Source organism: Pleurodeles waltl, chromosome 4_1 (assembly GCF_031143425.1).
Source record: "Pleurodeles waltl isolate 20211129_DDA chromosome 4_1, aPleWal1.hap1.20221129, whole genome shotgun sequence".
In the NCBI taxonomy this organism is placed as follows: domain Eukaryota; kingdom Metazoa; phylum Chordata; class Amphibia; order Caudata; family Salamandridae; genus Pleurodeles; species Pleurodeles waltl.
The window spans coordinates 232,036,893-232,053,088 of record NC_090442.1 but is presented as its reverse complement, the minus strand read 5'-3'; the positions used below and the strand labels follow the sequence as shown (position 1 = coordinate 232,053,088).

At 43.1% G+C, this 16,196-nt stretch overlaps 1 protein-coding gene across 2 annotated transcripts in view; it reads left to right on the top strand.

Moving 5' to 3' along the window:
• Nucleotides 1-16,196, top strand: part of IPO8 (importin 8) — a 650,601-nt gene that overhangs the window by 143,610 nt on the left and 490,795 nt on the right. For both annotated transcript variants that reach the window (XM_069228192.1, XM_069228193.1), the window contains exon 8: nt 5,640-5,724. In XM_069228192.1, coding sequence (XP_069084293.1) covers nt 5,640-5,724 — 85 coding nt within the window. The remainder of the gene's footprint in view (nt 1-5,639; nt 5,725-16,196) is intronic.

Below are 16,196 nucleotides of genomic sequence, written 5' to 3'. Positions count from 1 at the left end.
TATATAGTAAATTGGTATTTGTGTCACTAAAATAAAGTATCTTTATTTTTGTAACACTGTGTGGTTCTTTCATGTGTATGAGTGCTGTGTGACTATAGTGGTATTGCATAAGCTTTGCATGTCTCCTAAATAAATAAGCCTTGGCTGTTCACCCACAGCTACATCTAGAGAGCCTGGCTATCTAGGCATTGACTACACCTCACTAATAGGGGGTAGTTGGACCTGGTATAAGGTGCAAATAACTTAGGTACTCACCACACACCAGGCCAGCTTCCTATACCCGGGCTCAGTAGGACCTTGGCAGACAGCCTCAGCAGAACTAAGTCATCCTGCCACGAATGGGAACTGGATCAATCCACACTAGAAAGGATATTCTCTCTTTGGGACAAGCCAGTGCTCAATCTGTTTGCGACACAACAGAACAGCAAATGCCGGTACTTTGCAAGCTGGCAACCCCATCCAGGGTAATGGGGGAATGCCTTTTAGATAACGTGGTCTGGGATCTTTGATTACGCTTCCCCCACTTCCGCCCCCCCCGATTCCTGTTATCCGAAGGTTCTCAGCAAGACCAAGTCTTGAATCATACTAATAGCTCCCAGATACCCCAGACAACACTGGTCTACAGAGCTCCTCCTTCTATCTGAGACCAATCACATCTGCCTCAGAATAGTACTTCACCTGTTAATGATGAACAGAAGCCAAGTACGTCACTCAGACCCAATCATTCTCCAATTATGTGCATGGCTCCTGAATTCAATTCATTCAAAGACCTAAACATCTCTCAGGACTGTCGAGAGATTCTCTCCAAAGCGTGAGCAGATTCCACTTTAAAAACCTATAGATTGAAACGGAAGAGATTTTGCATGTGGTGCCAGAGGTCAAACTAACAACCCCTACAAATATTACCTGAACACTTTCTGCCTTACCTGCTTTCATTGGCTCAGTCAGGTCTGACTCATTCTTCTATAAAGGTGCATCTGCTTTCGATCTCCAGATATACACGTTCACATGGCTGTTCCTTCTTGTGCTCCAACAGAATCATCAAAACAATTCTTAAGGGTCTCTTCAGAGCATTTCCCCCAGTAAGGGCTTCTCCACCTGAATGGCATCTCAGCATAGTTTTGTCCCAGCTAATGAAATCACCGTTTGCACCTATTCACGCAGCAGACCTCAGGTTTCTTACCTGGAAGGTCTTGTTAGTCCTGGCCCTTACAAGCACCAGACGGGTTAGGGAAATCCAAGCATAAATAACCCAGGAGCCTTTCTAATGTTTCACTGATGATGCAGTCATTCTTAGAAATAATCCAAGATTCATCCCTAAAGTATCTTGTGATTTCCATCTTAATCAACTTAATAATATTGTAAACCTTTTTTCCAAATCCGATTACACCAGCAGAAATATCTTTGCACACTTTAGACCTCAAACGGTGTCTCAAGTTTTACTTCCATCGTATGAAGAATTTCAGAAAGACAACTCACCTATTAGTATTGTATAGTCAAATGAGTAAAGGATCCCCATTGACTAAGGCACCCACTGCTAAATGGATTTCAACTGCAATACAGTATTGTCACTGTGAGGCTGGGCGACCTTTATCCAGCAAAGGCAAAGCACACTCATCCAGGGCAGTATCCATATCTACAGCCTTGTTTGGTGGTGTACCTTTGGACAAGATATGTTGTGCTGCAACTTGGAGAAATGTGCATTCATTCATGCAGCAATATTGCCTCTACTCGGCAGCACACTGATGCAGCAGTTGGTCAAGCAGTGCTGCACCGTGTTTCAATAAGGTGAGCCTCCATTCATCATATATATGAATATATATATATATATATATATATATATATATATATATATATTTACAGTTATGTGTATTTTTAGAAATATACGTTTAAATGTGTATACGTTTGTTGCTTAATATATAAAGATAGCTAGATTTATAGATGTATCAGAATAATAACTTAAAAACATATGCTAGATATAACTAACCATCCACGAATCTATGTTGAGCAAATGCTGTTTCTGTTTACAGTTACTGCTTGCTACTCCGATTCAAGCATGTGAATCTATGAAAGATCCAATACTGGAGAAGAAAACGAGTTACCTTATAACTCAGTCACACATGACCACCTCCCTTGGGACGCTTCCCTTATAGCTCATTAGTACTCATTACACTTGTGCTCGAAAATCCGAGGTATTCTGCCTCTCTTGGTAGTGTTCTAGAGGGTGCTGTCGCCTGATTGATCATTGTTCAACTTCAGTCCTTTTTTAATAAGAACGTAGATAGGTTATTAAAAGCATTGTTCATTGGCATTGTGGCCTATTCTCATGATATGGACTACTATGTTACAGTACCAAGGGACTCCCTCTTTGACGACGGAGATGATTCAAGCATGTGAATCTATGAAATCTACCAATATTGGAAAACTGAAGTTACAGGTAAGTGACTTGTTTTCATACTACCTGTTCACCTGGATGAAACTCAGCATGGAGATTAGTGGTCTGGTCTCCCTAATCATCTTCATCAGTGGGTGCAGGATTGTGAGCAGTGGCCTTGCCTCTCAGATCTTGTATCTCAGATCTTGCAGTTGGAAACAAACAGCACAGCTGACCTTGGCAGCCGCCACCCATCTTCTGAAGTTTTGGCAATCAGGCGTTTGGGAAGGTCCTCCGAGATAGCAGTGGTGATGATCCTTGCAGGGTGAACAGCACGTTGAGGCAGCTGCGGGACAAGTCCCTATGGTCATACTGCAAGTATGCCAGACATTACAGTGTTGCATGAGGGTATAAAAACTACAAGCAGTTCACCAGATGAACCACGCAGGGAGGAGACCCAGTTGTAATAATCTTCTGTATTACAGAGGTACCACAGAGAATGCGGAAACTCCAGTTTATTGTAATATAGGAGAAGCTTCATCCACTATCCTGCAAGCCTCACACCATTCTATCTGTACGGAATACATAATAAAAATCATAGCTACAGATTCTGATTGCTTAGTTGTGATTAAAACTTCATTCAAATTAGGTTTCTTTGCGCCCCAATTCTCCACTGATTTTATAAGTGATGACACCAAAAAATTTCAGCGATGCAGGTTATGCGTGTAACTGGTGAATTTGAGTTTTATTTTAAAAACATTTTTTTGTATTTTTTTGTATTTATTATTGTTAGAAGAAGCATCTGAGGCAAAAGAACAACAAGAGTATTGTGAGGCGGTGCTGCCCCTGACTGCAAGCCCCGCATAAATACCTTTTGCTTCGTCTGCACCTAATTCTCTAATCTGTGCTTCACCCAAATGACATGCATGCTGGGATGATTTATTGGCCTAGAAGTAGATAATGGGACTTCCTTTAAACCTAAATCAGTTGAATAAAAGTATACGGCAGAGTAAACTGGAACAAAGATGTCAAGAAGGAAAACTCGGAATGTAGTAAAGTAGACAAGTTTTCCTCATATAATGATGATATCGTAAAGTTGGACATCTTGAAATGAGAACTAGTAAATCCAGTCTGTGTAAAAGAAGGACGCAAGGAAGTGCTTCAGTGTCTTTAAGGAAGTACAGAGAAAAGCTTGTCTGGATGGCGTATCACCATCATACGCATTACCTGCTTTAGTGTTGAAATAATTTTTCATGTTGATGCTTCCCTTAATTGTGCCATATGGGGAAGTATAATCACTGTCAAATTGTAATAATCTGTAATGAAGATGTGTCGCTCAGAATGATGAAACTCCAGTTTATTTACCATAACAGAAGCTTCATCCACAATCCAGAATGTCTCACATCATCCTAACAGTACGGAAAATATAATCCATTTCATAGCTACCCACTACAATAGAGAATAATTCTAAGGAAATTTCTCTAAAGAATATCTGTAAAGCTAACCCCAGATACCGCACCATCTCAGCTCGGGTCTGCAATGGTTATGCTGCCTGTATGAATTGACTCTTCTTGGTGCTCGGCACACTGGGAACATACCTGGATTCCTCCTCCTGGACAATCTCTCTTCTTCCAGGGGTGTGCACTCTTTCCTCTCTAAAAAGGAAGGCAGACTTCTAGGCAGACCCACAGTTTCTCAAACAAATTGTGCATATGTCAAATGATGTCCACCTTACCGCTGGGAGACTGCTGTCATGCAGACACCAGACCTAGATCACAGCAGTTTCTTTTAGTAATCTGCTGACAGTCCCTTCTTTGGTCAAGAAAAACTTGGAAATGAAACAAAATGAAATGGTTTGTGCCCCAACATTATACTTTATTCTTTTCCATACTTGGGATGAGGATCCACTGTTTAAAGTCCAGTAGCCGATTTGTGGTGTTTCCATTTCAAAAGTCATTTTCTTGCTGCAGTGCAGACGCAACCTTTGTGCAAAGTGATGGTTTTTAGCAGGTCATGAGGATACTGACTCCAAGCGAGACTATTCAAAACATGGGCATAATTAAGTTAATACTCTGCACCTGGCTATCATCAGCCTTTCTGAAGTAGCAATCTGAGACAAAAGGGCAGGCCCAGCTTAGACTCTTCCTCAACTCTAACAATTGAATCTGCTGACTCATCCCCACTCCCCTAACATCAACCAAATGACAATGCTCAGGAATGACTAATTCATAATCCCCTGCTATAAAAGATAGTCTAGCATTTGCAAGGATAGATCAAGTTTCCAACCTTTCACACAAGTGTCTGTGGCTCCTCCCTTCTGCTCCAGGACTGCAGGCAATAAATGTCCACTGTCTGGGGAGCCCGCATTCCATCTGCTAACTTGTGCCATATCAGACATGAGGCTATTCATAGTTGATAACACTGGTCCTAGCAATCAAACTCACCTTGAAGCAAAATCTTGCTACCGTTTCTATGTTACACCCACACACTCAACAGGCATACAGTATGGCAGCGCAAGGATCTGGGTGCCACATTTAAGTGGAACATCACGCAACTGGGCTGGTATGTAGCGCTCCTCCTGAATGAGGAGAAAAGTGCACATAAATCAATATGCTGTCACAGCTGCTTCTTGTCAGCAATCCAGGACAAGAATAGTAGTTGTATGTCAAAAAAGAAGGGATCACAACTCAGGCTCTGGACCTTCAAATCACCGTACACAATCCTAGGCCTCAGTGCACTTTCATGATTAGCTTTCCAGATGAGCCAACAGAAACTCAGGAAACCAGTTTCACATGTAGTCATTCCTCTCAGGACAGTGGTACAAAACCATTTACCATGCAGGAAACATTATCTTCCCTACACTTACTTTACATTCAGTAACCATCACTGATTAGTCAGATGAGAAATGTTTTCTTAAACTTCTCAATTATCTTACTTTCAACTTCAAAATCATGAATTGTTTGATGAAATGTTTATCATCGCTAAAAATGTTGAATGAATTTTGATGTTGGAATGTCTGTTTAGTTTAATGTAAAACAACTTAAACTAGCACATTGTTATAGTTTAATAACAAAAAACTTATTATAGGTTAGTCTCTTTTACTGGACTCTCAGGCACATTCTGAAACATATAGTGATGTTTACATATTCGGACATATTAATGTTCTGCTCACTGTTTGACTTGGAAGTCCTTGATCTTACATCCTCTCTCACTCCAGAAATTGCAGTTTTTTTTTCTGAATGTGTCCCTTTTCTCTTTTTGGTAGGTATGGGAGCCCAGGAAATGTGACAAAAGAATATTTTGAGTTTTCAGAGTTCTTTCTCAAAACATATGCAGTTGGAATTCAGCAGGTAAAGCTTTGATGTTTCTTGTGTTAAACTGTTCTTTGTGTATCATGTGTCCCTGTGTATGTGATGTTTTCAACCCATGAGAGTCTGATTATAGAATCCTCATGTAGTGTTCCAGCACACGGGCAGGATATTTTAGTGCTTATGACTATATGTAACTAGGATTATATGTAAGAAGCTTCTCCTTCGGAATTTGCTCTTTCGCCACTATGTAGTTATACATGAGTCAGAGTTTCCATAGGAAGTGTGTTTTTTTAATTTCTTTTGCTAGTAACTTTACCGCAGTTGACAAAACAAGTTCATCCACCGTAGCTCGTTCCTGTAAAGTTTAGGGTAATCCAACAAGCAGGGGTTAAGAAAAAGTTGGGAGGAGGGAGCAAGAGGGGAAGTCCCAAAACACTTTTTGTAACCCAGGAAAAATTAGACTACGATACCGAAAAGTTAGCTAGATATTTATTCAGAAAATGTTTCTTGTGATTTGATGTAAAATTGTTCAGCCATTTTAGAGATGTTACTGTTTAAGAAATTGAGTCCTACAGGGAAAAAACAACAAAGTAAGCATTCTGATTGGCTTGTCCCGTGGAACAACTGCAAGACCAAGCAATGTGATTGGCTGGTTGCAACAGGAAGAAAACTGTTGCAGCTGGCATTACAGTACTTGGAGACTCGCCTGTGGTGGGTTAGACACAAACTTTGACTGAAGGCCATGCGTGATGGTGGGTTGGTTGCAGACATATCGTAATAAGATATTACTTTATGTGAAAAAACCTAGAAATTCACTGAAAAAAAACAAAGGTTAAAGTGCAGTTTAATGTAAGTCTTTTAATAATAACAAAACTAATATTTAAATACCAGAGAAATACTGAAATTCACCAGTTACACATAACTGACATCAGTATTACTTGCATTGATATAATGCACTTGTTGTGACCGCACATATTATATCACTGATGACATCTGAAATTTTCAGAGATGCAAGTTATACTTATGTCAATTGCGTTTAAGTGGTGAATTTGAGTGGTTTGTTTTTGTTTTTTAAACATTTGTTTTTATTATTAAAAGAGGAGGCATCTGAGGGAAAAGAATAACAACAAGAGTGTATGGTGGGCTGTTGCTGCCCCTGATTGTGTGCCCTGAAACAAGGTTAACTATCTGGGCTTCATCAGCACCCCAGACCCCACAAAGTCAGTTCCAACCACCAGATCACCCTCCAACCAAGGTAGAGTACTGCTGTCAAGGGAGCTGGGTTTCAAGCCCTCATTTGAGCCAAAAGTAGCACAAGCCTTAAAGTCCGGCTTCTCTTACCAGAACTGATTGGCATTGAGACCGGGTCAATACTCAGCAAAGCTCTGCCAAAACCATTTGAACTGTGCCACTCTTCAATGCCTCTTCGACCTCCAGACTCTGAAAAGGTCTACCCAGAGCCAAAATTGATGCTGGAGGTCTCACTGGCATCAGAACTAGCACTGAACGCTTTCTTGACACCATGAGGGCTCCATTTTTGTTGGACTCTCTGACATCCTAGATTTGAAACAAAAGAAACTCTTTAACCATCCAGTCACTGGAAAAATCCTTGCCAAGCCCCATAGCCTGCTTTGAATCTTGTAGAAGCATCGGCAGGCCTTCAAGGAGGAATCTTATTTCAAGCTCTCCACGTCACCTCCCCTGAACAGATTGGAGTCCCTGCTACGAATCCTCTACCCTTTCCACCCTTGCCTCAACTATCACCTCCTACCTCTAAAGCCAAAGGACACTGACTCAAATTCCGGCAGTCCTTGCTCCCCCACAGAATCGATACAATGAACCTTTCATGCCAGGAGAGGGCGAAGGCCCATGGAAGGACTGTATAGTCGATTTACTTGGCGAACCTGGATTTTGACCCTTATCCCACCAAGATCTTGCCTCCATATGATATCACTGCATATCATGCGGTCATCCAGAGACCTCCTGTAGGAAAATGGGTTATTAGTTGGTAGCTTGGCTCGGAGCAGTGAGGCTTAAATTAGGAGAACATTTTGTAATGCATTTAACAACAGCAAAGCAGTCAATAATTAAGAAACACTACACAATAAAAATCCCACTCCAGTTTACTAAATAGCTTTAAACACATACAAAAACAACAAAAAAACCTATAATATAGAACTGTAGGTAGGAATTTTAGAGGATTTTTTAAAAATGGGTAAAAAGTACTGCAGTTCACTATAGGAGAGTTGAGGCTACCTACAAACCAGCAACGTTTCTCGCCAAGGGTAACCAGTGCATCTCTTTCAAGACAGGCTGACTGGGGTCTGCTTCCTCCTCTGGAAATCCTCATTCTCAGCCTCTGGTTCTTTGGAGTTTTAAGCTCCCCTGATGTAGTCCTCTTGGACAGAATCCTCTATTGCTCCAGCTACAACTCCACGACTTCAGGGGCACAGCTTGGGTCGAGGACTCAGTCTCCCAGTATGCACGATGAGAGTTCCAGGCGAGTCCATGTGTGACTGGTCAACTAGCCAGGTCAGGGATGTGGAATTCCTATAGCCCGACGCCCGGGACATCTTGTTTGGGGTCAAGGGCAACAAGTTTTTATGTTTGTTTTGTCCTTGGGACAAGTAGGCCCAACCCCCTGCAGACCAAACCCTTTGGCTGCCTGTTTACAGAGCATGGAACTCTCTGCAGTTGAGGTAATGTGTTTCCAAAAGATAATGCTGTTCGAACTTGTATTTATGGTTCATTATTTGAAAGTCTTCATTATTAGAGTGAGTGCTGTAAATAAATGTTTTAAGGTCACACTTCACTACTGACGTTGGTTCCAGTACAAAAAAAAATACGTGTACATACATGTTTGAAAAGTTTAGGCTAAGAGGCTAAGTATAATGCTCCCAGAATGCTCTCTGATTATATGCAAATGAAGTGTCATTTAGTAAAATGTGTTGAAGCATGCTAGTATTTCCCAAAAATATTTCTAATGGAAAATCTGTGTAACCATTTTCAACACGATTATAGGAAGCATGAAAATAAACAAACACTGACAAAGCCAACTGATCTGACATATTTTTATAAGTCTTTTAGTTTCATCAATGCGTGTCTTGTTTTGCATTGGCTTTTGTAACACTTTATTGTTGTGGGAGCTACCAGGCCCTCAACATTGTAACAAACACTGGCAAAACCCCCCCAAAAAGTTTTTGAACTCTAAAAGCACACGTTGCCACCAGCGGCATAACAAAGGCCCGCAGCCGCCCTCCAGGGGGCCCTTTCAGCACAGCACCTGCCCTGAGTGAGTCTGGAGAGGGGGCTCCTCCATGTTCTTTGCAAAGGGGCACCCTCCAGTTTCGTTACGTCACTGATTGCCACTGTAGTTCCTGACACTGAACAAAACTACTTTGTGTGGCAATATGCTCCTTGTGGAAGAGCAGAATGCGATCACTCACAGTAAAGCCAGCCGAAAGAGAGAGAAATAGAAGTTTAATAAAAACAAAATGTCTTTGTTCACACCAGACCTAATTAGGGACCAAGACCCACATGTAGGTAGCTTTTTGCATGTCGCAAACAGCGACTTTCGCTGTTTGCGACATGCAAAAAGCACATTGCGATGCACAAACCCAGTTTTGCGATTCAGTAACCTGGTTACCGAATCACAAAACGGGTTTGCGACTCGCAATTAGTAAGGGGTGTTCCCTTCCTAATTGCGACTCGCAGTGCAATGTAGGATTGTTTTGTGACCGCGGGCGCAAACCAATCGCAGTTTGCACCCATTTCAAATGGGTGCTAACACTTTCACAAAAGGGAAGGGATCCCCATGGGACCCCTTCCCCATTGTGAATGTCACTGTAAACATTTTTTCAGAGCAGGCAGTGGTCCTGCGGACCACTGCCTGCTCTGAAAAAATGAAACGAAAACGTTTCATTTTTGTTATGCATCTTGTTTTCCTTTAAGGAAAACGGGCTGCATTACAAAAAAAAACTGCTTTATTGAAAAGCAGTCACAGACATGGTGGTCTGCTGTCTCCAGCAGGCCACCATTCGCGAGGGGGTCGCAAATTGCGACCCACCTCATGATTATTCATGAGGTGGGCATTTGCGAAGCCCTTGCAAATCACAGATGGTGTCAAGGACACCATCCTACATTCGGATTTGCGACTCGCAATTTGCAGGTCACAAATCTGAACCTACCTACATGTGGCCCCAAATTTTTAAAGAAAGTCACAAAAGTGCACCCATGGTATATGTTGTACCCCTGTAAAATATTTGTGAACTGTATTTTAGCATGGGTAAATACGATGTGTAGATTTGCTCATGTGAAAATCTATTGAGCATTTGCAAGTTCATTTTCCCTCCAGCCACTTTCTTCCCAACTCTGGAAGAAGTTCTAATTCTGCTATTGTCCGGAGTAAATGTCCAACCTTTCTTATTATGGGAAAATATTCGAGAGAAGCTGGTAAAAATCTTTAAAACATGCAGGTTAGTAGGCTTGCAGACTCAAAGGCATTCCAGCTCTGGAACTATTGCTTACTGTTTCCTCCAGCCCCAGTATGCAGATCTGCAGAAAGGTGGCAAAATAAGGAAATTGCTACAGTAGGAATTGAAACTGCAAGTATTCAAGCCCTACTATGGTAGTAGCCCTGGCATAATCAGAGAGGCTATTAATTGCTGCCATAATTTGTCGCCACACTACATGGCACCAAAGGGACAAGTAGATCTTTTTACAGGACAAGTAGATTTGAGAAGCAACCTGTCCCCCGGACAAGTAGATATTTTAATAAATTCCACACCCCTGCAGGTCTTCAAATGCAGGCTTTTCGGTATCACTGTAGTAGCTTTACTTCAACAGGGCAAGGGAAGGAGTACAATCAAATGCCACTGACTCCATCTCTCAGCTTACACAAGCTGTGACACGGTGAATCTTTAGTCAGTGACCACCTGGGCACTTGAAAAGTAATCTTCTTTAGCTTTTTGTGGTCCAGTGGCTTAACAAGGAGCTAGTCCTTGGAGTAACTCTAAAGTCTTTTGGCAAAGTGGACATTGGTTCAGCACTTGTGGTTTCTCTCCGCTCACTCAGTAGCAGGGTAGGTCCCCTTTGAGAAATCCTCAGCTGTAGCAGGTGCCTTCCTTCTTGGTGCATCCTCTTTTTAGGAAGTCCAGCAACTCAACAGGAGCAGTGCTTCTTCTGTCTTCCACCATTCCAACAGTGAACTGAGTTTTCTAGGCAGGCTTGCCAGTTTTTTCCTTTGCACAAGCTTGTGGGAGGGTAGTCCCCTTGGCAATTCCACCAACCTTGTGACTACTTTCAGGGAAGTGTGGCAATAAACTATGCCAGAGTGCACTATTTTGCCCACTACCAGCAAGGCCAGACCCTTCTTTCCTGGGGTGTGGAGTTTTCTGTTCCACCCCAGAGATGTAGCTATCTGGGGACTACAGTCCCCCTTCAAAATAACTCCTAATCTAATTACAGTGCAGCCATCATGGCTGGTCATTAGAGGAAAAGGGGCAGGTATGGGCACAGTGACATCTGTTTCTACAGGGCTGTCTTCCTTTGAAGTATAATTAGTCCACTGGTCCTCTCCCCAGCCATCCTGGTAAACGAAGAAAAACACCACCCAGCAGATGGCGCTGTTTTTTCTCAATTCAGAACACTTGACACCTAATCACAGGGCAGGCTGGGTAGCTGTAAGCTGCTGGGCCAGTCAGAAAAGACTACTTGTAGCCTTTTAGACAACTTAGGTTATGTTAAATCTGCCCTTGGCAATAAGTTGGATTAAATATAATTATTAATTTGACACTTCACAAAGAAAATAGTCAGAAGGGTGTTTGAAGTTACATGAATAATAAAAATTAACTAATGTTATTCAATTGTGCTACAAGCTTTCTAGTAGGAAATGTTGACTTGGGAGTTTTTCCAGTAATGGGACATATAAAAAACACTTTGTACATGCACTGCTATTTATAACCATGCACCCTGCCACCTGGGCAATTTAGGGCTGACTTACAGGTAACAAATAGGGAGGTTTGGCCCTTTAAAAGGGTTAATTTGATAGGTCAAATTTTGTGCTTCCACTTTTCATTTGTCACTGCAAATACTTCCACCAGTGACACTTTAAGCCTTTGTTACCCCGAGTACCATATACCAGGGACTTACTGGTAAGTTAAACTTTCCAATTAGGATTGCCAAATGGGATATTCTTTTACCTGCCATTTGTGCTGCAGAACAAGCCTAGTCCCAAAACTTTACTTGGCATTTTAGTAGTTGCACAAATAGTACTGCAGTCCACTAAGTGATCTTGGCTTACAGGCCCTAGGTACTCTGAGAACATTTGACCAGGGATTTGCAAGAATGAATGATGAGATTTCTAGAGAGCACAGCTACTATAGGGAGTATCCAAGTGCTACAGTGGAAAGTAAGAGAGCAGAGGCTGATAGAACTAGAGGGTGAAAAGCCATGTCTTGAGTTGTTTTCTGAAAGGCCTCTCACTTTCAGTTTGGCATAGTCCAGTAGGAAGTGTATTCCAGGCTTGAGGGCCCAGGAGAGAGAAGGATCTACCTCCTGTTTTTGCCAGCCTTACTTCAGGAACTTTGGCAAGATGGCCCTGAGAAGGATGAAGAGTTCTAAGGGGAGTGTAGAAATGGACCCCGGAGGACAAATACTTGGGCTAGAGTGGTTCAAGGTTCTGTGCATAAGAACAAGAGTTTTTAACTGAATCCTTTTCTCAACGGGAAGCCAATGCAGGGATTGCAGTAGTCCGGAAACCAAAGCTTGTTTAGGTAGTTTAAGAACCAGACGGGCCGCTGCATTCTGGTCCTTTTGCAGTTTCCTTAACTGATATTGAGGGAGACCCACATAACAGGGTATTAGAGTAATCCAACCTAGATACAATCAAGGCCAGGACTAACTTGTAAATCAACCTTACTGTCAGAAATTAGCGCAACACCAATTCTGTGGGCCTCCTCTCCCAATATGATCCTCATCAATGGGACGAAGTTGAGGAGCTTATGAAGTACCTCCAAGTGGGCCACAGGAAAGTGGGTTAAGTTGCTGAGGGTAAGGTAGTTAATAATGGCATCATCAGAAGTGTCTTGAACACTGAGAATACCACTGCCGGAGGAACCAGCACCAGCATCCTTCTTGGCATGTATGCCTGGATTAGAATCTCTGGATTCCAGCCTGAGGTGCAACAGCACCTCCTTAATGTCCCTTTTGACAGCGAACATCTGTCCAGCCCCCAAGTTGATCAGATGCTTGGGTAGATCAACAAGGACACTGACATTGTGAAGTCCATGGATGGCGATCAATTTTCTCCTCTCCCATGGAGTTAGCAGTGTCCATGTCTGCCTTTGACATACAGCAGAGCATTAGTGGGGCCACAGCAACAGCCAGCAGTCAGAGACCACCCTACCAGCATCAGCAGTCCTTTCTAGACCCTCAACAGACCAAAACCTTCCAGTGGGGTAGGTACCATTTTTACAGGTGTGGCAGAGGCAATGAAGAGTGACTCTCCATCTGACTTCTCGATTACCTGTGTCTTGTCTGGGAAGGGCTGAGGGTGCACATCACCTCAGATCAGTGTGTGCTTTAATTTCCACACAAAGAGTACTGTCTGAAAGTTTTACACCATGCCACCTAACATCCCACCCTCTCACCATGTGGTCAGTCCTGACCACTTTTGGCTGTTAGAGGACGAGGTGTCTTTGAATCAGTGCCCCTGCACCAATAAACAAAGGAGTGTACTCCCACTACTTCCTCATTCCAAAAAGGACACCTCCTGCATCCTCCCCTCTTCCTATCCCTCCCTCCTCACCCAGCCAATCCTAAACATTGGGGCGTTGAACAAGTTCATACTCATTGAACAATTTCACATGGTCACCCTGCAGGATGTCATTCCACTGCTCCACCAAGGTGACCTTGTCTTGCTGAATGTAAAAGGACCCTGCTTCCACATCCTCATCCACCCAGCACACCTGGTACATTAACTTTTTAATAAGTGGACAATAAGACCAGTTCTGGGTGACGCCGTTTGCAGTCACTACGGTTTCATGGGGGTTCATGAAGTACCTACTGGTAGTAGCAGTTCACCTGTGCAGAAATGCCATCGTCTTTCCATACTCAGGCGATTTGCTGATCAAGAGAACACACCAAAGCACTCAGACAGCAGTGTCCCTACTCCACAGGTGATGGTTCATAAAATTCCACCTCCAGCCCCAACAGATCCAGCCGTTCTTGGGCTTTGTGCTAAACTCTGTCTCCGGTAAAGCCTACCCCAACAAACAGAGGATAATGTCATTCCAACAGCTGTTGTCTACTTTTCAGTGTCCTCTTACTTTAGGGACTCTGTTGAAACTGGTGGTGGTGATAGCCTCGTGCTGCACAATAATGCAACTCACGAGGTTGCATATGTGCATGCTGCAGAAGTGCCTTGCAAGGCAGTGGTCACAAGTGGAGGGGCACTGGAAAGATAGAGTTGGTAAGAGCCAAGGCTCTGGTGGTACTGCTTGGCGGGGCCTCTTTAGACCCTTTTCCTCAGCTGATTATTACCGCTGATTATTACCGCTGAATACTCTCTCATGGGGTGGGATGGTCCCTTCAATGACATGAATGGATAAAGCACCTGAATCCCTTTATAGCAGAGGCAGTACATCAGCTTCCTGGCACTTCTAACCATCCATCTACATCTCAAGGCTATCTTCAAACTCTTTTGAGGCAAGACAGCCAATGTATTACATGTAGAGGGCAATCAACTACCCCCAGCTCTCTGCACTGGCTGAAGTGTAGCACTGGCCAATCTGCAACAACATTCACTAGACCCTTATACTAGTATCAGTGACCTGAACATGACAACTCCCAATACGTAATGCTCCTGGAGATGTCTGTCTGCACCCATAAGAAACTGCTGCCGAGGCTGGACCTTCTCGCTCACCGTCAGGGCCAGCTGAGGCATCCATCAACTATGCAGTTGAACCTAGCAAGCTGGCACCCTAAGATCATAGAGTTTGGCTGCCTCATTGTAGGAAGCTGGCTATCTATATAGTGAACCAGTGTAAGGGGACACTATGCCTATAGTCCAGGGCAACCCTTATTGGCTGACAGGGGTTAAAATAATAATGCTAAAAGCTCTCTTTTGTGGTAGTGTGGGCGAGCAGTAAGCGAGAGACACACTCAATAAAGAAATCCGACACCAATTTATAAAAAAATAACACTTATTTTTATACGAATTTTGATACCAAGATCATCAGAATCAGGTAAGTACTTTTAATTTTTATGCATTTCAAAAATTGATTCAGTGCAGTTTCTACATACTTTATCCTATGGGGAAAAGACATATACAACATTCAGGCACTTAACAATGACCTACAGGACTGTTCTTATGGCATTAAGTTACGTATGGGGCAAGGTCCAAAGCAGCATGAACAGGTCACTTCGGGAGGCACTGAAGCGTCCGGGTGCAGAGGTGCTTTTCAGCCATGGGGTCCTAATGTTATCCTATTAAAAAGAAACAGACACTGCATATGGGTATTTGGCAACGGCTTACAGGACTGTTTTTTAGTACTTGAGGTGAACATGGAGCAAGGTCTAAGGCCACACCAACAGGTCACCTCGGGGGGCTCTGGGGTGTCCGGGTGCAGAGGTGTGTCCCATTGGGTGTCCCATTCTCTTCAAAGGAGATCGGTCCAGTTGGTAAGTGGCTGCAAGCAAGGACTGGGGGGCCAGTCTGAGGGAACCAAAAATGGGTCTCGGGTCTCAGTGCTCGGGGATCTGGGGACAGCTTTGGTCCTCTTCTCCTCTGGCTGGGGTGACCGGCTGCAGAGGTGTACTGAGGCATCAGGTTTTTGTCACCAGAGGCACTCGCTGTAGAGGAGGCCTGCATAAAGAGACTGCCGGCAGTGCTGGGAAGTCCACAGTTGTCAAACCCAAGCTTCGGCTCTAGAGGGTCTGGGGAACACACTGGCACCATTGACCCACTTCAACTCGGGATAGGGGGCACAGGTGTCACCACGCCAAAAGGGGCACTTTACTACACTGTACTCATTCTTGTTCCAATATATGGCATTCTATACATTTTTCAGAAAAGAAGGGACTCTTCATGATCTTCCAAAATGCCTTTTTATCTTTTAAGTAAGTCACACATTCCAGGTCGTCCCAAGGTTTAGTTCTAATATCTGCCTTTCTTTTCACAATTACTTGATTATACTCCCTTCTTGCTAGTCTGACCGCTGCCGGGTCACGTAGTATTACGTTAGTAATTCTTTTTAGTGTTTTGTAATCATTGGTGCATTCCGGATTAAACCAGGATTGTACAGGGCGATCCTTCCTCAGCTTGTCTAAGGATAATGTGTTGTATACGGATTTACATATCTTAATAAAGCTTTCTTGTATAACAGCTGTATCATCAGTATCTAAGAGGCAGCATGACATCTCTACCTGGTTATTCGTACTGAGGTCTATAAACACTCTACTCTCCTCTATTTTCTTCATACTCTCCTGTTAGGCGCATAGGTTAAAGGAGG